At 48.2% G+C, this 20,838-nt stretch overlaps 10 protein-coding genes across 10 annotated transcripts; 5 read left to right on the plus strand and 5 right to left on the minus strand.

Annotated features, from left to right (window-relative positions):
• Positions 1-23: 23 nt before the first annotated feature.
• Positions 24-967, minus strand: I302_107995 (uncharacterized protein; the record flags this gene model as incomplete). Its single annotated transcript, XM_019194233.1, has 4 exons — positions 24-188; positions 313-525; positions 596-747; positions 814-967. 4 exons carry the CDS (start codon positions 965-967, stop codon positions 24-26), a joined length of 684 nt encoding a protein of 227 aa, XP_019044356.1.
• Positions 968-1,432: 465 nt separating this feature from the next.
• On the plus strand, positions 1,433-2,819 carry I302_107996 (uncharacterized protein; the record flags this gene model as incomplete). The annotated part of the gene is made up of 2 exons (XM_019194232.1): positions 1,433-1,505; positions 1,627-2,819. The coding sequence occupies 2 exons, from the start codon at positions 1,433-1,435 to the stop codon at positions 2,817-2,819; spliced, it is 1,266 nt and encodes a 421-aa protein (XP_019044355.1).
• Positions 2,820-3,161: 342 nt separating this feature from the next.
• I302_107997 (uncharacterized protein) lies at positions 3,162-6,076 on the plus strand (the record flags this gene model as incomplete). The annotated part of the gene is made up of 13 exons (XM_019194231.1): positions 3,162-3,334; positions 3,432-3,471; positions 3,538-3,979; positions 4,038-4,090; positions 4,148-4,172; positions 4,225-4,315; positions 4,378-4,602; positions 4,668-4,863; positions 4,919-4,983; positions 5,039-5,210; positions 5,272-5,329; positions 5,395-5,469; positions 5,532-6,076. 13 exons carry the CDS (start codon positions 3,162-3,164, stop codon positions 6,074-6,076), a joined length of 2,160 nt encoding a protein of 719 aa, XP_019044354.1.
• A 615-nt stretch (positions 6,077-6,691) lies between these two features.
• Positions 6,692-7,342, plus strand: I302_107998 (uncharacterized protein; the record flags this gene model as incomplete). The annotated part of the gene is made up of 4 exons (XM_019194230.1): positions 6,692-6,745; positions 6,818-6,904; positions 7,011-7,145; positions 7,229-7,342. 4 exons carry the CDS (start codon positions 6,692-6,694, stop codon positions 7,340-7,342), a joined length of 390 nt encoding a protein of 129 aa, XP_019044353.1.
• Positions 7,343-7,756: 414 nt separating this feature from the next.
• Positions 7,757-10,056, minus strand: I302_107999 (uncharacterized protein; the record flags this gene model as incomplete). Its single annotated transcript, XM_019194229.1, has 10 exons — positions 7,757-8,288; positions 8,353-8,449; positions 8,524-8,689; positions 8,748-8,887; positions 8,949-9,110; positions 9,176-9,255; positions 9,324-9,436; positions 9,513-9,652; positions 9,714-9,759; positions 9,817-10,056. 10 exons carry the CDS (start codon positions 10,054-10,056, stop codon positions 7,757-7,759), a joined length of 1,716 nt encoding a protein of 571 aa, XP_019044352.1.
• Positions 10,057-10,729: 673 nt separating this feature from the next.
• Positions 10,730-13,288, plus strand: I302_108000 (uncharacterized protein; the record flags this gene model as incomplete). The annotated part of the gene is made up of 9 exons (XM_019194228.1): positions 10,730-10,804; positions 10,867-10,963; positions 11,024-11,051; positions 11,115-11,350; positions 11,412-11,554; positions 11,628-11,736; positions 11,830-12,155; positions 12,227-12,827; positions 12,894-13,288. The coding sequence occupies 9 exons, from the start codon at positions 10,730-10,732 to the stop codon at positions 13,286-13,288; spliced, it is 2,010 nt and encodes a 669-aa protein (XP_019044351.1).
• A 171-nt stretch (positions 13,289-13,459) lies between these two features.
• Positions 13,460-14,715, minus strand: I302_108001 (uncharacterized protein; the record flags this gene model as incomplete). Its single annotated transcript, XM_019194227.1, has 5 exons — positions 13,460-13,587; positions 13,655-13,765; positions 13,840-14,055; positions 14,192-14,488; positions 14,598-14,715. 5 exons carry the CDS (start codon positions 14,713-14,715, stop codon positions 13,460-13,462), a joined length of 870 nt encoding a protein of 289 aa, XP_019044350.1.
• A 360-nt stretch (positions 14,716-15,075) lies between these two features.
• On the minus strand, positions 15,076-17,614 carry I302_108002 (uncharacterized protein; the record flags this gene model as incomplete). The annotated part of the gene is made up of 8 exons (XM_065870584.1): positions 15,076-15,163; positions 15,238-15,279; positions 15,345-15,470; positions 15,620-16,149; positions 16,250-16,529; positions 16,613-16,740; positions 16,816-16,928; positions 17,065-17,614. 8 exons carry the CDS (start codon positions 17,612-17,614, stop codon positions 15,076-15,078), a joined length of 1,857 nt encoding a protein of 618 aa, XP_065726656.1.
• Positions 17,615-17,933: 319 nt separating this feature from the next.
• On the minus strand, positions 17,934-19,194 carry I302_108003 (uncharacterized protein; the record flags this gene model as incomplete). The annotated part of the gene is made up of 4 exons (XM_019194225.1): positions 17,934-18,282; positions 18,359-18,428; positions 18,496-18,807; positions 18,909-19,194. 4 exons carry the CDS (start codon positions 19,192-19,194, stop codon positions 17,934-17,936), a joined length of 1,017 nt encoding a protein of 338 aa, XP_019044348.1.
• Positions 19,195-19,631: 437 nt separating this feature from the next.
• On the plus strand, positions 19,632-20,743 carry I302_108004 (uncharacterized protein; the record flags this gene model as incomplete). Its single annotated transcript, XM_019194224.1, has 6 exons — positions 19,632-19,640; positions 19,838-19,907; positions 20,060-20,263; positions 20,333-20,531; positions 20,607-20,616; positions 20,678-20,743. 6 exons carry the CDS (start codon positions 19,632-19,634, stop codon positions 20,741-20,743), a joined length of 558 nt encoding a protein of 185 aa, XP_019044347.1.
• Positions 20,744-20,838: the final 95 nt, after the last annotated feature.

Raw genomic sequence — 20,838 nt, forward strand, 5'->3', positions numbered from 1 at the left:
TATCTATCGCCATGAGTACCATATCATATCAACCATCCTTTGCATTCCGCTCCTCCTCCCCCAGCTTCAGGCCACTGGACCAGGAACTTGTCTACAAAAGGTCTGACCAGTTTCCCACTGAGTGATAATGATTTGACTCGTGCGAAGGATTCTATGTAGATGATTTTAGTATATTTTAGGCCGAAGATCTGCGACGTAAGGGGAACAGAAATTAGTATACGTGTAGACACACATGAATATCCCATTGATGGAGCTCGGTATACCCAAGGTCAAGCAAACAATTTGATCGTGAAACAGTGACGACAAACTCACCCTTCGTATATACGATATCAACACCAAAACCACACATGTCCCAGGACCATTGATTAACAGTACTTTTGCATAAGGCTCTTTCGGATTATCCAACAAGGGCAGAAAGAAGATATGCCAGAATGATACGATCAGAGTTTTACTGGCTGATAGCAGGGTTGATAAGAGGGGTTCGGCGACTTTACGTGCTCGTGGAATAGGGACGAGGGTATATGACTATTTCGTCAAAGCAAGACAAGGGAATTTAGCGATACACATATACTGCATGATGACCAGAATAGCTCACACTTTCATCCTTCACATCTCTCTTCTTCGATTCTAGCTCACTGATAGCCCGTAGAGAGATATTATCGCCATGGCAGTATATGTATTTACGAGGTGAATATCGATCAAAGGGGAGGGTCGAGACTAACGATTTCATCTCGCTCGTATGGCCCCCTATCATTATCGGATGTTTATCAGCACATCTCAATGAAAAGCATTTGTGGGTTTGGCTTAGCTTACCTGATCCTAGGAATATGGCTATAGAGCATTTCGATGATTTATCTCTTCTTTTGGTTGCTTTTGAATATTTTGACGGTATTACTTGGTATATCCTTATCACCAGAATAACCAGGAGTCCCACCAGGGCCGTAGCAAGTGTCGGCAGGAAGCCCATTTTGGGGTATTATCAATATCACTTCACGCACAAATATAGTGATATAGTGGAACCGAAGCATGGCTGCTCGCTATCAAATGTGTCTTGCTCGCCATCAAAACAACCCTACACGTGGTGAAATGAGAGACTGACGTCATCACTTCTTCCTCGTTGACAAGTCAGTCTCGATAGACATAGGCGGTCTATGATCCTTTGTCTGTCAGTCGCATCTTGCTTGAATGAATGATGATACATAGAAGGCTTGGATTATCATAGCCAGTCAAGGTACGACAGCTCTCACAACGCAGCGATAGGACACAAGGGTTGGACATACGAGGTGGTACAGGCTTGACGATTGCAACAAGGTTGGACCCATTCATCATAGGAACAACTCATATCGATCAGAGTCCCAAACAATCCGAGCGAACCCACCAACACCGTGTATAGTAATTCGAAAAATTAGATCATAGTGAAGCACAGCTAGATATGGCTGTGATACTGCGGAGTAATACCGATTTGGTGTATCTGCCTGATCATGGATTCGTAGGAGAGGAGGGGGGTGAGTTATAGTTTACTATCTCTTCGCCTCGTCCGGAACATGTTCGCTTCAGCTCTTACATACTATCCATCATCGTAAATTCACCTTGAGCTAAGCTGTCCCCCCTTCGCTCCACACCTAGCCCTCCGCATCCTCCCCCAGATAACCCGCCAGATCCACCGCCTAGACATCTCACACAACCTCCTCGGTCCCTCCGGGACACTCACCCTCTTCAAGGGCCTGTCCACCCTGCGTCTGCGGCACTCCTCTCCCGAGCTCGGTCTGGGTCTATGGGGATTGAAAGAGGTTAATCTGGGGAACAACAACCTAGATGATATTGCGTTGGACGGTGTGCTCGCATACGCTAAGAAGGATGTATGGCTGAAGCGAGTTCTGGTTCATGGGAATGAAATTACCTTGAACGAGGGGAATGTGGGGAGTGTAGTAAATTCATTAAACTCTAGTCATATCTCCTCATTATCGCTTGTCAACAATACTTCGATCTCCCAGAAGGGGTTGGTGAAGTTCTTGGGTCTACTGGATTCAAGCGAGCTCAGACAGCTATTGTTGTCCGCTTGTAATCTCACGTCGGAAGATGGGGTCATCGAAGCTATAGTAGAGTATTTGGGATCAGGTAGATCAAGGAATTTGGAGAGTCTGGAGCTCAATGGGAATCACCTAGGTGCGAGGGGGGTGACCGACATTGTAGATGCTATTGAGAGTGGGAATTACACTATAACCTCAGTGGGATTATTGGCGAATCATAGTTTATCTGATCAGCTGGTCGACCTTGAAGACAACGATAATACCAATGATACTATAGATGAAAATGGTGGTGGAAGGGATCCTAGACTAATAGATAGGAGAGAAGAAAACAGGATAATAGAATATCAAGTGCACCGACGTCTACCCGAGGTCCTCAATCGAAATAGGATCTTGACCAAACGGATACGTCAGGCTGCGTTGAAGGCATTAGTTCCAGCTAGGATCATACTGAATGCTCTGCCCCTTTCGGACGAGGAGATTGCTCAGAGGGTTATCCAAGATATATCGAATGGTCATTCGTCGAATATGGCTGGGTTTAGACTGTTGGAGCTGCCTGAAGAAGTTATACATCTCATTGTGAGGCATACGTCCGATGATCCGTGGGCGTTTAGTGAGACGCAATGGACGAGACTGCGGCAGGAAGTTATGGGTAGGGATAGTCTAAGAAAGGCGAGTGAGTTGAGTGTTAGTAGGCTGAGGGGGAAGTTGCCGGATGAGAACAGGGAGGTTGAAAGGGAGATGAGAGGGGATTGGCTCAGGAGGGGGAGGTGGGATAAATGGGAGAGGTGAGGGGAGAGGCGTTAGAGCCGATATGTCGAGTTTAATATCTGGGTACGTAGGGTGGGAGGAAAGAGAACTCGCTGTTCTCATTTTGTATGTATGTGTTGTAGTCATCAAGATCACCTCCGTGATCCATTGCCGACATGGTCCTATACCTATACAATGCATGATATTGCTATCTATAGATGTATAGATGATCTCATACTCCAGTCAGTCACGTGACTAGCCGAGATGATGGTGAAGGGTGAGATAACCTTGAAGCTGGGATGATAAACTCTCTTTGTTTGGTTCCTCATCCTCTCCTCTTATCTTCCACCCAATAAGCAATTCGTGTATACTCGGCCAGACACCATGTCCAGCATAGTCGCATCGTCCTCCTCCGACCCTTCATCCCTAAGGAAGCGAGCGAGTAAAGCGTGTTCCCGGTGTAGACGATACAGGACTAAATGTGTACCACTCAGACCGGATGCTGTCGGTGAACCTCCTTGTGAATCTTGTAGGGCCTTGGGAGTGGAGCATGAGTGGTGAGCGTTCTCTTTCGGATCTCATCCTCTCTGATTCATATGATGTCCCTGCCAATCTAGGTGATCCACGATCTCGCTGACTGTAATTGTCCCTTAGCACCTTTCTTCCAAGAGGACAATCTGCCTTGGACAGATCGGTAAGCACCAAACCAATCAACCTTGTTCCCATGAGGCATGTCCGCTAATCCTTCCCATGTCGTTAGCACCGCCGCCGGCCACTTAGAGACCCAACATCAGAGTACGCCTCCTCCCAACACTCCCGCTCACTTTCACCCCAGCATCATCGACTTGCTTCCCATAATCATCTACCCATCAGTCCCATCACCTCCCCCTCACCCCCTCGTACCAACAACACTTCGCTCCCGCCCCCCTCAGAAGTCATCGAGGCGATACGGCACTACGTCTCATCCTACTTCCAACTGGGATTCCTGCACAAAGCATTATTTGTCGAAAGATATACCTCGCACCCCGAGTCCGTCTCGCAGTTCCTCTTATTGGCTATATGCTCGATCGCTGCGCCGTTTACTCCTACCTTGGTGAGTCGGTATGGAGGGAAGAAGAGAGCTACAGATTTCTTTCTGGGGAAGGCGGATGAGATTTTGGGGAGGGAGATGGTTAGGCCGAGCTTGGAGAGGGCTCAGGCTTGTGAGTTGGCTTAAGGTCTTGTCGCTGACGGATGTAGCTGATGGAGGTGAGATGTCAGTTCTGCTGCTGGGTGTTACTGAGTGGGGTCAGGGGAATGGCCCGAAGGCTTGGGTGAGTGGTCTCTGCTAGTCCGATGGAGGCTTAGAGCTTACTGTTAGCGATGTTTAGATGCTTATTGGGACTGCTGTGCGGAGTGAGTTCCTCAATGATACTATCATCGCCTTAGACACTGACATCTTGCGTAGTGGCTGGTTTTCTAGGTCTACATCGTGAATCAACCTATCAACTACCACCCAACCCTTCGGCAGAAGAAGTGATAGAATCGGAAGTAGCTCGGTCAGTCTTTCTTTGCTGCTTGCCAGATGAGTTTTATCGCTGACAAAGTTCCGCACACCCAGCCGTACGTTCTGGGCTATAACATGCCATGAGAATCTCCTAGCAGGCCAATCGCGCCCTATGCAAATTTCCCTTGCGGAAGTAGACGTGCTATTACCATGCGAAGAATCAGAGTTCAATTTCGGTATACAACCGAAGAATAGAGCTTCCATAGCTGGTGCATTGGGTACTTCGCCTGATTCGTTCGATACGAGTTCGCAAGGCGATAAATCGCTTTTCGCCTCTTTGTGAGTCTAGGTCATCCCCGTGCTATCTCAGTGACATTGATGTTGATTTCCAACGCGTGCGATAGGGTACAAGTGAAACTACTATGGAGCTTAACGGCAAGACACGCTTGTAGAGGTTCAGGAAGGTTCGAAGTGGGCGTATGGAGTCCTGCGAGTCAGAGTTTGTTGACCGCTCTGCAGGATTTCGAAGCCTCTTTGCCTGTCAAACATCGTTTCAGCTTGACGAACCTGAGGGGGATGATGGTGGAGGGACTGGACCTGGTATGTTCAGCCAATACATATGCCTCTCATGATCTCTAGCTGACCTGGCTATTAGGCTTTCCTGTCTATAACACTTATCACGAGACTATCCAACATCGTGATCCGACGATTATATCTCCCGTGAGTGCTTTCGCTTGACTCGCGCTAGGATCCTATATTGACGACATGAGAATAGCTCAATGGCAGCTGCGATTGATCCCGACGGACCGACCGAGGGAAGCTTGGAATCTCGCCATTTCTGGCAGACAATGGCAAATGACATGATCATGAACTCGGAACAGCTTCTCTCGCAGGTGGAAACCTTTTTCAGTATGAGATCTGTTCATCTGGGCTTCCCACCTATCATGGTGAGCATGACTTCCTCGACTCAGGCAGAGATCTTGATGCTGTTCGCTGACCGTGTGGTAGGTCTTTGGTGTGTACATGTGCGGAAATGTTTGGTCTTACTTACGCAAATGGCCTGAACGTGAGCCTAGCCAGCCTACAACCAATGACACACTCATACAGGCCGAAGCTGATGGCCTTGCTTAGTCTGCCTTGGAAGAGCAAACACTGCAGAAAGGTCATACGAAAGATGCGTAGAGATCTTATCTCAATTATCAGATTGTGCGTTTACGTTCAACTCTATCCATGACACCACCCTTGCTTGCACTGACACTGCACTCTAGCTTGGCCACTCGCCTCGACATGGCACGTCGCGCTCAAATCCGCTTCTACCGGCCCAGTCCGACAAGCGGGATACACAAGGATTCGAACGGCCGTACAGGATGAAAGAACGCTGGATGATGAATTCGCGGATATCTATGGTCAGAGTGCTCCGTCGATTGTTGGTTCTTCCCCTGGAGATAGGGATTTGCACGGGAGGGGGATGGCTGGTCCTCATATACCCGCTGGCACTGGACCGAGTATACCCCTCTCTAGCGGTGGAGGTAGTACTGGTGGTACTGGTGCTGGACAGGTGGCGCTCAATGGGAACCAACAATATGGGAATGGCAATAACGTCGATTTGTTCAATTTCAATGACTCTATTCAAGCGACGACCGGCAGATCGACCCAGATGGATGATATGAATGGCTTCAACGGCTCCTTCTTCATGGATAATTTCGGGGACGAGCTCTCTGCTTTTCTGCAGAGTGCTGTACCTACCAACGAGGGGAGCGATGTAGATGGGATAGGTCAATTTCTGTTTGGTGATTTGGGGAATGGCGTGTAGTTCGTTGTACTTTTTTGGCTCTTGCTTCTTTCTCGCCTCCGAGGTTGTATGCGTTTTGGAAAGTTGTATGCTTGTACTACCCCATACATATCATGCATGAAGCTCAGGTGCTTACGCTCTTTATCTCACATATCGCGATGTCCTGCCATTTGATTCTCTCATCAAGTTAACTCAGAAACACGCCGACAGACATTTCACACCAAGGAAAGGTGACATGACCGTGTCTTTTGTCCGTCATATACGCCTCCGCTATTTACCGGAGGCGTTCGTACTACTTTCTCCTGATATGGCAAGAATCCAAGCTCTCGACAAGCGGTGATTGGACGATGTGCTGGGAAATGGTAGGACGAAAATGAAGGCGAGGGGTGAAAAGACGCCACTACCATGCGATTTGCCGGCTGACTGGACCATTCTGCCCGTTAGCCTGAATTGCCGGAGGTGTGATGATGCGTGCAATCAGCTTCAGCACTGGACAGTCCGACACGAGAGGTGTTCAGTGCATTTATCTCTGGATCTCTTGCTGAATAAGCAATACCGCTACACTTGTTGAGAATTCTACTTGATCTCGCGAGATTACAACACCAGTACCGATACCAAAAGAACCTGACGATCAATATGCCAGCTGAATTCACTCTCACGAAAGATGCTCCTGCACCTCTCCCAGGAATCGTGAGCGCTCTTGACACATCTCATCTTCGATAGTGGTACGTAGGCTGATACTAAGTGTCGGTGGTGGTCAAGTACTCACAAGCTGTTCGAGCGGGAAACTATGTCTACACGAGTGGATCGGTAGGAATGACCAAAGAGGGTGAGATGGTCCCTGGGACTGTGAGTGAAACCACGGACCAAGGTGTCTAATAGCGCCAATGACAGGGGCGTAAGACAGCGATTTCAGGATTGATGATGCTGATGTTCTGTTGTGGTGGCAACACAGGTCCAAGATCGTACCCGTCAAGTGATCCAGAACCTCGAAGCTGTCCTTATAGGCTCAGGGATGAGCTTGAAGAACGTCGTAAAAGCCAATATATACTTATCAAACTTGTCGAAAGACTTCAACGCGGTCAATGAGGTGGGTATCATCGCTTACTCTTGGTGACAGCCACCTCGGTAATCTGATCTCTTCAGTCGCTAATCCTCTTGATGTTTCAACAGGTGTACAGAGAAATGATGCCCGAGCCTAAGCCCGCTAGAACCTGCGTGGGCGTCGCTGAGCTGCCTGCTGGTGGGACTGATGTGGAGATTGAATTTGTGGCTTATGATGGTTAAGAGATGTTCATAGATTGTACATATGCATGGATTATACATATGCATAAACGTATAGACGTCTTGACTGAGAATTCGAAGCTCGTGCCTCGATCGCCAAAGGAGAGGAGAAGATTGACCATTAGCTGGATATCGAGAACCCCTCGATGCTGGGCTGCCCTTTGGTCACGGAAATTGTATAAGAGTGGTAGAGGACTGGTACAGGTCGAATTATGCATTTTTCCAAAAGTCAATCCCCTGTCTATACAAAGCTCGAATCAAAAATTGAACATTAAACATTGATCTAAAGACGGTTCTACAAACTTATATATACTAAAGACCCATTGGGGACTGATAAGAAAACTTGTAGAATCTTGGAATAACACCCCAAACGCTTGACAGTCTTTACAGATTCTGAGTCTCCTTTCTCTGATGCCACTAAATCTCATTAACTCTAACGCCATTCTCGACCTTCTTCTCGTACTCATCGTAATTCTCCACCACCGGCACTTGGGGATAGGCGCTAACCCCTGTCGAGGTCTCCCCATCAGGTAACACCCAATCGTCATCAACCATACTATGGAACGGCCTCGTACAATCCTCTTGACCCGGTACTTTGAAGACCAAACACAATATCCAGTAGATGACTCCGCCAAAAACGAAACTAAGCTCCCAACCTAGGTAGAACAGTCTCGACGCAGAGGCGGAGACGGTGACTGTACCGAAGGATCCGATGAACCCTGGTAAAGGGACTACGAAGCCGACGATGAACGCCACAATACTTCGCCAGTTGGTACCGAACGTGTAGAAGTATTTGGACTTGGAGGAACCATCGTATAATGCTCCGATGTCGAGATTACCTTTTCGGACTAGGAAGTAATCCACCAGCATGATGGAGACTACTGAGCCTTGGAAGATCGAGTAGCCACCTAGGAAGTTTAGGAAGGTTGGAGCGGAAGTCAGGATGTGCCTGCAAAAATCGATGTTAGTGTATGAGTCTAAGCATTTGGTCTCTCGGAGGTCAGGTAACGTACCATGGTGTAATAGCGAAGGCTACGACAAGACATAGAATCTGTCCTCTAATGATGTTAATGTATTTAGGTAACATACAGGTGATATCGGCGGCGAAAGCTACAAGAATCTCGTCAGTACACTTAATGTCCATGTGGATTCCTTAAGGTTGAGGAAGGAGGAGGTGTACTCACGAACAATGTTACAGGCGATAGACGTCCCGAGGGTGGCAAAGGCAAATACCAAAGAAGCGAAGAATACCCCAGCCCTAGATTTGGAGCTGTACGTATGATCCAGGATACCGTTGAACAGATCGTATGGGTTCCAGAACGCTTCGCCCCACATATTCTGGACCGCAGCCTTCATGACGATGTCAGCATGCCAATTGAAGGAGGATCGGATTTCGAGGAGCGCTTACAGTGGTAATCACACCAAAGGCAGCACAGACAATCGCCATCGGTAGACCCAAAAGCTGACCGATGATTTGAGACTTGGGTGTTCGACTGTATCGTGCCAGATCGGGTACGGTGACGATCAAGGCGGAGTTTGAGCCCATCACTGCATTATCCTCCGGGTCAGCATTAGGTCCACAGAGTGAATCGAACAAAGCTGGACCTACCAGAATTGAACTGAGAGACAATGCTCCAAGCGAACACGGCGATACTTGACTTGTCAGCGGGTGTGCTGAGGACTCCAGCCGAAACACCACCGTTTGAGCTGGTAGCCCAGATGACTACTCCCAGACAAGCGAGGGGCATGATGATGGATTTGACGCTGAACACTGAAATATACCACATGCAGTCTTAGCGATGAGCTTGCTGGTGGTTGGCAGAGTGAAGAACTTACAATAGTGTATCTTGGTAGTGTGGATGAACATGAATGGCATGGTAACGATGAAAGCGATAACGAAACCAATCAAGACTTGTCTATTGGTTTTGAGGACGTAGTCAGCGTACTGTACATCCGAAGCTGAGCCGAGAGGAGAGGGTCGTACAAAGTGATACCTTGCGATTCAGGGATGGTATTTGTCATCCTCGCCCAAGAAGGGAAGATACATCGAAGCATGATTGAGATGAATTGACCCTCGAAGTACAGTTGAACTCCACCCTGGACGTGTCCAACACAAAATCAGTACGAATAAGAAGGAGACATCGTTGCAGAAGGTCTATGGCAAGATACCCACCCAAATGATGCCGAGAATCGCACGAATAAGGACGAAGAAGTAATGTCCGTACATCCCAAAAGTAGCTCGAGCCAACACAGGATATCCGATATGGTATCGAGAAGCGGCGACACCGTTGGCAACAATTACGATGGCGGATACTGTGTGATCAATAGATCAGTCATAACCCTCAGATCAGTGATATGCCGATAAGACACATACAAATATTGGCGAACAGGATGACAAGTAAAGCTTCACCGATCGAAAGCTATATTGACTATGTCAGCCATCTAGACCTACAAGATAAGCTACGAAATACGCTTACACCTAACGTGATCAGGGAACTTCCCAAAGACCAAGTGGATACATTCCAGTTCTCGGACCACCAATAGGACAGATAGGCCCAGGCGGACCAGGTTCGTCTTTCGGGTGGCGAGGGGACCAAGTCTTCGTTGATGAACTTGGATTTAGCACTGTCGAGGGTAATGGCTTGATGGAAGTTCTGGGGTGAGGAGAACGCGAATCGAACCTTCTCGCTGAAGGTGTATTCGGATGGAGGAGCCATCGTGGGTCGTAATCGTATGATTCGGGTGTGGAGTATCAAGTCCCTCGATGATGAGATCAACTATCGAGTGAGAAGGCAAGCACGACACTGTACCTTTGGAAAATGGAAAGGAGGAGAAATGGGGTGAGGGCAAGATCCACTCGATAAGTTATCGACGTCGATCCTCCTTATATGTTTCTCAACATCATCACGAGGACCTCAACCAGAGATATGGTAAGCAATACCCTCGGGGAGACACGGTTGAATGAATAACGCACACAAAGAGAGCAAGATAAGAGATAGACAATGAGAGGATTTTACTATTGCGATATGCAAGGCGGAATGTCTGAGGAATGCAAGAGCGCTTGACCCTCTGTTCCCTCGGTGGGGGAATGGGCAAAAAACGAATTGCCAGTCGGGCAAACAAGGGTCAGGTGATACGCTGCGTTCAACTGCCCGTTCGGCTTACCGCGGTCCGAGTTACAGATGACGCCGATAAGGCTAACTCACAACAAGAATCGTCCTGGTCTGCGTACTGTACGAGTATGGATAATTCGTAGTGTGGGATACGAGTTCAACCGATGGTTCATTGTGTTGGAATAAGAATAGATATTCTTCCAGATCACTGAAGAGTCAGATCATCACCAGGTCTTTTGTCATCGTCGTATCATTCTCCAAGAGCATCGCGTTCACCATGCCTACTGCTGTATCATCCGCTAGAAACCCACTTCACCCCTCTGTCCTACCCCGTCTCGACAAGCAATATGAGGTGAGCAACAGGTCTCCCCGCTGGGTGAGGGATTCTGGTACTGATGGATACGGTGCTTCTAGGCATTCTACAACAAATATATGGCGAATGCACCGATGATCCAGGAGCTACCTTGGGATCCAGCAGTGAGATCGAGCCCTGCTGTACCGGGCGGTGCTCGTAGGTCATTCTCTTATTGGAACAAAATAATGAATTCACTGACTGATTGAGACTTATTAGCCGCTCTGCCAGTATCAAAGACCGAAGAGTGAGCCAAACCCATCCTCAATCCAGCATCGTTTTATTCGCTATACTGATACGCAACCCACAGTATCGAGCTCAACGGTTTCTCCATCCGTGTCTTTTACCCTACGAATCTACCTGCACAAGGTCAACCTCCAGTGTTCATCTGGTATCATGGTGGAGGCATGGTTCTTGGGGGTATCAATGCCGAGAACCCGTTCTGTACGAGGGTAGGCAACAGTGCGAGATGTGTGGTAGTCACGGTGGATTACAGGATGGCTCCAGAGTACAAGTTCCCCGTCGGACATGAAGACGCTTGGACAGGTACGCTCTACCTCCTTCCCCTTTGTGATTTACGGCATTAGCTGACGTGGTGACGGTGAAGCTTTCGAATGGGTCTACAAGAACGGTAAAGACCGACTTGGGGTGGATGTATCTCGATTCGGTATTGGCGGTTCGAGCTCGGGTGGCAATTTGGCGGCGTTCGTCTCTCAGAAGGCAGGGTTAGAAGGAATCCCGATTCAATTTGTAAGTAACGAGAATCGCTGGTGCTGCATATCTGACTCAAAGAGAGGCCTGACCTGAGTGTGACCACACATAGATGGTGCTGGGGGTACCTGTATGCGATAATACCGCTACCGCCGAGACCTACAAGTCTTGGAATGTCAATAGGCATTGTCCAGGTTTACCCGATGCCAAGATGCTATGGTGTGAGTGCGCTGCAGAGTTGTGAAATCTGCGCCGATCCTCCGTATGAGTCCTGCTAATAATGATACTGATATCTTACCGACATAATCAAATAGACCGAGATCAATACATCCCCAACCAAGAAGACTTGTCCAATCCCATCGCCTCACCCTTATTCGGCTCAGACGAAGCCTTCAAATCCAGCGTCAACAAGATATTCATCGCCTTGGCCGAATTGGACCTCCTTCGAAGTGAAGGTGAAGCATACTCTGAGAAACTCAAATCCTTCGGTAAGGATGTAGACTGCAGGACCTACCCGGGTGTTCCCCATGCTGTACAGGCCATGGATGGGGTGTTGGACATGGCGAGGAAATGGATCAAGGATATGTGTACATATGTGGCTGTACAGTTTGGTAGACATCCTGCTGACGTAGCTATGGAGGTGGGTGCTCTGTCTGTCCAATTGGGGACATGAGGATGGAATGGGCTGACGTATGTGCTATTGGGCCATAGGATCTGTACCCCGATAATGTCGAGGTCGACGTACCCCAAATAGAAGGCGGTGGACCATGGTTGAAACTCAAGACTCCGATGGTCCTAGGCGAAGCCCCGATCTACCGAGCGGAAGATTCTACCTTACATTACGTAGATTGTCTGAAAGAACCTGCAGAACTCCATTTCCTCCCGCTGGATCCCAGTACAGGGGAAATCTCGTCCAACGCTATTGACGGTCAACCGAGAATTATCCAGCTAGAAGAATCAGTGACTGTCCAGTTCTTCAGGGAAAACAAACCGGGGTATATATGTGCTTATTTCGCTGGAGTAGCGTTTATGAGTGAGGAGGATGGTAAACTTGAGATCCTAAAGGAGATTATCACACAGGAGGAAAGGGGTATTAGGAGGTTCAACGATGGAGGTGTGGACGTCATGGGAAGATTCTGGTTAGCGGAGATTGATCGAAAAGCCCTTAGCTTGGGGATGGGCCGATTGCCCGCAGATTATGGGGAGCCTTTGGGTAGATTGTGGAGGTACGATCCTGATGGGTCGTTGCATCTCATGGAGAAGGGGTTGGTATGTGGGAATGGCCTTGCTTGGAGCCCTGATAGTAATACTAGTAAGTTTCTCGTTTCTCCTTTCAAGGGAAAGGATGATGGCTGATTGGTCTTGATGGGGGGTACAGTGTACCTAAACGATTCAGCTGCAGGCCTAGTCTTCGCATACGACTTTGATATCCCCAGCGGCAATCTATCGAACAAACGACTATTCATCGATCGAAGAGATCTCGGAGGTGAACCTGACGGGATGGTAGCTGATGTAGAAGGGAATCTGTACATCGCCATGTGGGCTAGTTCAAGAGTGATGGTCTATTCTCCTGAGGGCAAACATCTCAAGGATATTAAGTTTACAGCGAGGAATATGGCCTGTACCTCCTGGGGAGGACCGAATTACGATGAACTGTATATCGCTTCTGCTACTGATAAGCGCCCGAACAGGAGGGAGGACGATGATGGAGGGCATTTGTTCAAGTATCATGTGGGGATTAAGGGGTTACCCAAGTATAAGTTCAAGGGTTAGATAGACGGGCGATTGTAGATTCTTTCTGGGATGTGGATACATGCATTGGTTATACGTACTTTTGGATCGTGCCAAAGGTTGCAGAAGCAGATTCTGAGGTGCCAGGCTGGAAGGCAGTAATTGCATCGGAGCTGTATGTATTGCTTCTCAATCTGCGAGCATCGTACTGCCTTACGCCAAGAATCTCCGTATAGCAGCAATAACTTCCTCATTCTTCTCTTGATGTACCGAATGATTAGCATTGGGCACTACCAAAAGCTGCGATCCAATTATACCCTCGTGTATGATCTTGGATTGACCTGATAATATGCACATGATTACGGTTAGCCTGGCCAAATTTAGATAAGAAAGGGAAGGGGAACTGACTAGGCGGGCATATCCAATCCTTCTCACCAACCACTATTAGCGTCTTGGCGGTTATCTCCTTCAACTTGGGTCTATAATCGAAATATTTCTCTTCCTCAGAGTACAAGTCGTCTATCGGTAATCAGAGTCAGTATATCCCTTGTCTTGTGTATCTGTCCTAACGGGGGGACAAGAAAAACACTCACTATGCACCTTGGCACTCAGCCTCCTAGTTCTCGACCCCTCCAGCCCTATATCCGCATCATACTCTGCCTCAGAGTACAGCGGCCCAATAGCAAACATGACTAACCTCATCTCGTCGTCACCCTTGAACGCTCCGAACACCTTTCTCAGCATGTTGACTGATGCTAAGGGTGCTCGATCGAGTCGCTTTTGTAGTACTTCGATCGCTTCGGTCTCGTCTGATACGCGTGCGGACATCAGCGTAATGTCGATGTGATTGCGAATCCAAGCCCAAGCTAGGCGTACAGTCCACAGTTTATAACTAGTCTCAAAGCAAGCTGGCGAGTCACAGGGGATAGGGCACGATCAACTCACGTTCATAAGAAGGTGCCGTGCCTCTCAGAATCAAATGACTCAACCCCCCAGGATAGGCAATAGCGAACTGCTGAGCCAAATAGCCTCCAAAACTCCCCCCGCAAATTATCGCCCTCCCCTCCCTCTTATGATACTTGTCTACGAAATGCCGTCGCAACGACTCAATGTCATCTACAAGCTGATTGAAAGTATACGGCGGAGTATGCGACGATTGACCATGTCCTCTGAAATCAAAGGAGATCAGGTGGTATGAGGTGGATAGGGGGAGGTAAGCTGAGAAGTCGGATTCGTGTGAGCCTGTCCTTATCGTTCTGGGTATTAGCGAATTATCATCTCCGTTTCCATTTCCGACTCAAGAGAAGCCAAAGAGGCGTAGCCAGATGTAGGAAAGAGAAGAGGGACGTACCGAAGCCCCGTCCTCCGTGTAGGGTTATGAATAGCTGAGAGTCGACATCCCCTGCTTCTCTGTAGGCTAGCGAGGCTCCGTTGATCTGAACGAATTGTAATGGTGAGGAAGAGGTCATTTGGGCGAGGAGTTAATACCGCAAAAATTAGGTGATCTTCACTGGCAATATTGGTGGTCGGTGTCCTTGCCAGTAGATGACGGGTTTTGAGATAGCTTGCAGTGGCCAGGTGAGATGATGATCTATGAACATGTATCTGTAACTTTGATTGCAGATTCAACAGACTGTACTCGTATATGTTGTTATTCACCTGGATGATCACTCGGATATGACCGATTACGTGCTGAGCTCACCACACATCCCGAACATTCCCGCAACGCTGTGGGGGTGAACTATCAGACCAAAAATGAATATGTATATGCAAGACAATCTATCTACTATAAGTACTACGCGACCAAGCCTGGTCTATGAGATAGCTCATCAAGTCGCCATGATAGCTGTTAATCTGAAATGATGACCCTCTGGATTAGTGGGATGTGAGGTATTCTGCGCTACTTCGCATGTGACGCTGGATAAACACAGACTGAGTCAGCTCTCATTCATCGTCGGGTGAGGATCAGTATAGAGGTGTAGGATACTCACTAATGATCGCCTGGAGTTACCTTTTCGTCTATATATGCGACTCTATCATCCAGGTTTATCGGTTAGCTCTTTATCCCACGATCGTAATCGATCAAACGCGAACTCACACAGCGACGTTATACTGTTTCTTCCAGTATCCAGCAAGATGCACCGCTCCTTTCTCATTATCATCCACCCAACATCGCGCATCTCCAAGATTGTAATGCTGACTTCGGAAGTAATATACCGCGACTCTGCGAAAGAGAGCAACGATCAGCATGCCGTCTAAACCTCCAAAAGCTCATACGGGAAGAGAGAATAGTGAACTTGATTATGATACTTTGCGAAGATCGTATAGGCAATTGGGACGATTCAGTCTACTGTGAAATATCAAATCACTCACCTCCCCGCAGTCACCTTGATCTCCACCCTAATCCTTGCTCCAGGTGTATCACTAACCCAATAATGTTTCTCCCCATTCCACACGAAAGGCTTCCATCCCTCCGAACTGGTAGGTTTCATAGGATTGGTCTTATCATTCGCATCCGCACAGAACAGTTCAGGCTGTATCAGTCCCGTTATATGACTCCCCGAACTTGGATCCGATTTCGCGGGATCAACAACTTCTCGAAGGGGTGTGAAGATTCCAACGGGAGGTACGAAATATGGTGTAGTCGGTAAGACGAATTTTCTATTTTCCAGTTTTAGGTTTTCTATAGGTTCGAGATCAAAGGTCGTTTCCCATCCTTTTGGGGGAGTGACGGGATCGACGAGATGCAAAGTATCGAGAGGGAAGGGGATATTGACGAAGGATGAGAATGGGTCGGAAGTTGATATGGTCTCGGATATGGAGGGTACGACGGGGAGACCGTAGTGCGTTAGCATGCATAGTTCGGATTCGAGGTATGAGATAAGAAGGTCGGCGAGTATGCGCTAGGAAGGGCAATTGGATTGATAATCAGTCCTTTATCTAATCGAGATGGGGTGTGGGCATATTGGTTGTAAGATCGGTGGGATGGGATGAACCACTCACATGTCCTCTGGCCTTGGGATGTACCAAATCAGGTTGGAAGAACGCCTCCGCCGTCGATTTAGGGAACCTCAAATAATGGTTGAACATCAATCTCTTCATCGATATGTAGGGGACGTCGTAATAGAGCGATATGGGAGCATGTACGATCTGCGGATCACCGTAACCCTGATCCTGGGCTACTTGCGGGGACCATGCTCCTAAAATTAAGATGGCAGGCTGGGTGGTGAATTCCGATAGGGCTCGGAGGAGCTGGTCGAAGAATGCTTGGTAGAGGAGGTCCCTGGTTCGAGTCACAGGTGGTTAATATGGTTTCCGTATAGAGGCAAGATGGTAGATGAGAAATATGGTTCAGGTTGAACTCACGCCTGATCATTCACATCAAATTCCAAAACTATCAGATCCGTATCCGTCGCGATATGGTGTGTACCGCAAAAGGCATAGTAACTTGAGTCCATACCGCCTATCGCACCGTTCATGAATTCGTGGTCTGCCTGTAAGATACACACATGAACAATATCAGCTGAACGTCCTTCCGGATTCTGTGCTCCATAGGGAGAATAACGTACATCTGGGAAGGTGTTCTCGAACCATTGTTTGAGCAGCGTCGTATAGCATCCCGGTCCAGCAGGATCGCCTTGGGGGTAGTCTGCACTGGGATGTACACCGTGGCATGCGGATACTACAGGTGCATCAATTGAGAGGAAGTATATCAGCTGATTTGTCTGGACCTCATTTCGTCCAACTGATGTACAGGTACTGGGAAAGACCTTCGAACTGTTTGACGGCTTCAGGAAAGATCGTACGATTAGACTCACCACTCCCACCCAACACGCCAATCTTGACCTTCTCCCCCTCCCTAGCTTTCTGCAACATCCTTCTCATCCTTGCTCCACTCCCCTGTACGAGTCTACTATTCCTAAGTCCCTCCTCATTATACACCTCACACAACCTCCTTCCTTCATCCGTGATTCCACACGTACATCCCTCCACTATCTTCTCCTCATATATCTTCTCAGGTATAAGTTGGCTCGTCTCGTACCCCGATGAGAAATGGACTTTCGGGAGGGGCGGTAATCCCTTTACATGCGGGTGTATCAGGGCGTAGATGAAAAGCAGGAAGAACGGAAGGGAAATGGCGAAAAGCGGTTTCCACCATCTCTTCACTATCATGTACAGTGCAGGATGTCTACGGTGAAAGGTCGAGGAGGAATGGTGCCGCGATCTTGTATTTGAAGATGAGGACGAGGAGGACGGTTCACCATTGGATAGTAATGGGTGCGTGTGGGGATGAGTGTCGGATGAAGCGGAGGGTTGACCGTAGGAAAGAAGCTCGTGCTCGTCTTCACTATCGCTTGAAGCTCCCATTGTGGTTTTTGAGTGATGATGATTCTGTCTTGGGGCTATATGGTCATGTTCTCTTTGAAATGAGTAAACTATCATCTATACATAGCTTGTCACCATCATGAATGCTCTTGACATATTATCATTTCACGAACACACCGGGAACTGACGCGTGAGATCGGGTTTACGTAAAGTGTCCACGTGCAGTACCTATAACAGTAGTAGGTGTTGGCAGAACTCGTCCAAGAATCACTGCATAACGCGTACGAGTGATTTTCATGCAAGGTAGCGGACCAAAAGCAAAACCAAAGATGCAGAAGTCAGAGCACACTACCATCTACTACTAATACTTGAAATTCCCGCTGACCTTGCCCAACAAGAAATCCCCATAAACCACCTCCCCTCTATCCTCCACCTTCCTACCCTCCCCTTCCGCTTTCCGCTCAGCAGCTTTCAGCAGCTTGACCTGCGCATCGAAATTTGGTTCGTAGAAGAACGGGATCGATACTCTGTATGTGGGTGATCTGTGAACTACTCGATGGAGGGTGGAAGGATACATTCCCCCAGTCCAGATCTCCCACATCTCACCGATGTTGACTATTATACAGCCTTCTATAGGGTCGGCGTCGATCCACTCATTGGAGCGTGAGAGGACCTGGAGGGAGGAGGGAATGGGATCGGCGTGGAGCAGGCTGGGGGCAATACGGGTCAGCTGTAATATACCATATTCGGATGGAGGTGTTTTATGGATTCTACTCTAGGACTCACGTCAGACAGCCATAGTCTTTGTGTTCACCACATGAAATACCATCTGCGCCATTTGGTAGAGGGGGGTAGCCTTCGAAGCCAGAGCATGTATCAGCAAAGGAACGTTCGTAAACGGCTAAACAGGAAATCAACCCCACCTATAACCCTCATCACCCAAAAACTATCTTGTACCATCCCTCCCAACTCCCCCCATTCCTGTTCCTTCATCCCCAGCCCATCGGCCATGGCGTGCATCACAGCCCATCCTAGGATTTTCATCTTTTCGATCCATCTTTCCAACTTTGGCTTGAACATTTCCGGCTGGCTTGGCCATTGGTTGGGTCCTTCGAGCGGTCGTACTTTCTGGCTGCTCTGTTCGGAAGGGGAGTATGGTGATAGTGCATAGAGGTCTAGACCCTCGTGGTGGTCTGCTTTGCCTTTTGTTATGTTCTGATGAAGCTTCTGGTATCCTGCCATCATATGCATAATCAGCAAGTCTACGGCGATTGCTGGTTGACGTGTTCTCATTGCTTGGGATGTACCTCGTAGATTGAGGAAGTAGGATACTTACCCCTCACTCCATCGCTCTTCTCCAGACCTATACTCTCCTTCTCCCCATCCGGCCTGTGAAAGAACTCCCTTCCCAACTCCAAAACCTCTTTCATCTCTTCCTTTGAAAGGTACGAGTCAACCTTCAAGTAGAAGAACCCAATGTCTCTGCATGCTTTATGTATCTTTTGAGCAGTCTCTTCTCGTCTCGCCTGGAGCTCGGTCGAGGACAAAGAGGGTATATGAGGGAGGAGGGAAGAGGCCGGGAGATAAGGGAGGGGATCTATTATTGGTAGGTTATCTGGCATTTCCAACAGCTCAATTGTCTAGTATGGTATAGAAGGGGATGAGAGCTAGTTGTATTTGACTGTGTGATGCATTCATGGATGAGTTGTTTGATCACATATATATCTCTCCTTGTCTTCAACATTGAGCGCTTAAACACATAGCATATCTCTTATCGCACATCTCATAAACGCTCAACACTGAGCACCGGCTAACGGATCTTAGCCGTAGCCGCCGGGATCAATCCCACGTGCTGAGATCATTCCCACTGTATATACATGTACAGTTACGTCATTATGCACCTCATACGGTGACACCATGGCAAACAAGAGGGAATGAGGAATGATGGGTGGGATTGAGAAAGTGTCTTTCCTCTACGTTGCCTTCATACATCATATATCGACCATTGACAATCCACAGTATAATCATATACAATCATAAGACAAGACAGCAATACAACATGGAAGGAGTGAGTCCATCTCAGCTGATAGGTTTGGCGATCAGAGGAATTCCACCGAGGGGTTCAAGAGGACATGATCAACAGTCATGTGTGATAGGGTTATACAAAGAGCGGCGGGTCCAGGATGCAGATACGAGTCATGGGAGATATAAATGATTTGCCTTGAATGCACAGGCTGGAGCTGACTGGTCCGTTGTGCTATGTAGAACATAAATAACGCCAGACAATACCTTAACAGCAAGGAAGGACAAGGAGTGAAGCAACAGCTTTTCGGTGGTGGGTCTGATTCTCACATTGTAACTCACATGAACTTTCCATCAACCGTCCCTCTCCCTTCCAATCACAAATTCCAACGATCAAAGCCTTCGTCTTCATGCTGTGATATATGTTGTCCCCGAAGGGACTTTGAACTGACGCTTTGATCCTAGGAGACCAACCCACCGGCGATCCCCAAACTGACGCCCCCTCATTCGACCACCAAGGTAACCAAGGCCAAGTGGGTCAATTCGGCCAGGAGGGTCAATTTGGAGCAGTCACCGGTAAAGGCTTCGGTGGGGGGTTCTCAGGGAACCAGAACCAAGATGCTTCTCCCGAGAAGAAGAGCGCCTATGAAGGATGGGATGTGAAAGATAGTAAGTCTTGCTCTATCGCCTTTGGAAGGTGATCTTGTACTGAACGGCGTTTTGTGCTCCATGATTTAGCCACTGCCGAAGGAGGATACGAGACGAACGCCCAAGGTCTCTGGACTTCCCGACAGAACCAGATGGGCACGGATAATGCGAATCACGGTAATCCCGGTGGAGTCGAGGATGACGAAGAGAGGGAGGGTGCTAAGACTGGGTATTCTACCCCTGGGTATAGGAAGGAGGGGGATGATGAGGAAGAGAACGCCAGAAGATCGTGAGTCATACAATATCCTACTATCAGGATGATCATATGGTTGAGGTGCTGATCGATGTTTTAAATTTGATACAGAAACCAAAATGTCAGTCTAGTATACAGTACACATCCCCGATGGTTATGCTGATATTTCGGTCGATGTTTAGGTTTACGGTCAACAGGCTGATGATAGGGGAGCAAAGGGGAATGACTACAACGAAGCTGAGATCTAAATTGGTCTACCCCACAACGATATCTGCCTCATGAGACCAGCAGGAAGAATGCTACAGCCCGATGATTCGAGACGCCGAGGTGATTGGTATGTACA

The sequence above is a fragment of the Kwoniella bestiolae genome, chromosome 7 (assembly GCF_000512585.2).
Source record: "Kwoniella bestiolae CBS 10118 chromosome 7, complete sequence".
NCBI lineage: Eukaryota > Fungi > Basidiomycota > Tremellomycetes > Tremellales > Cryptococcaceae > Kwoniella > Kwoniella bestiolae.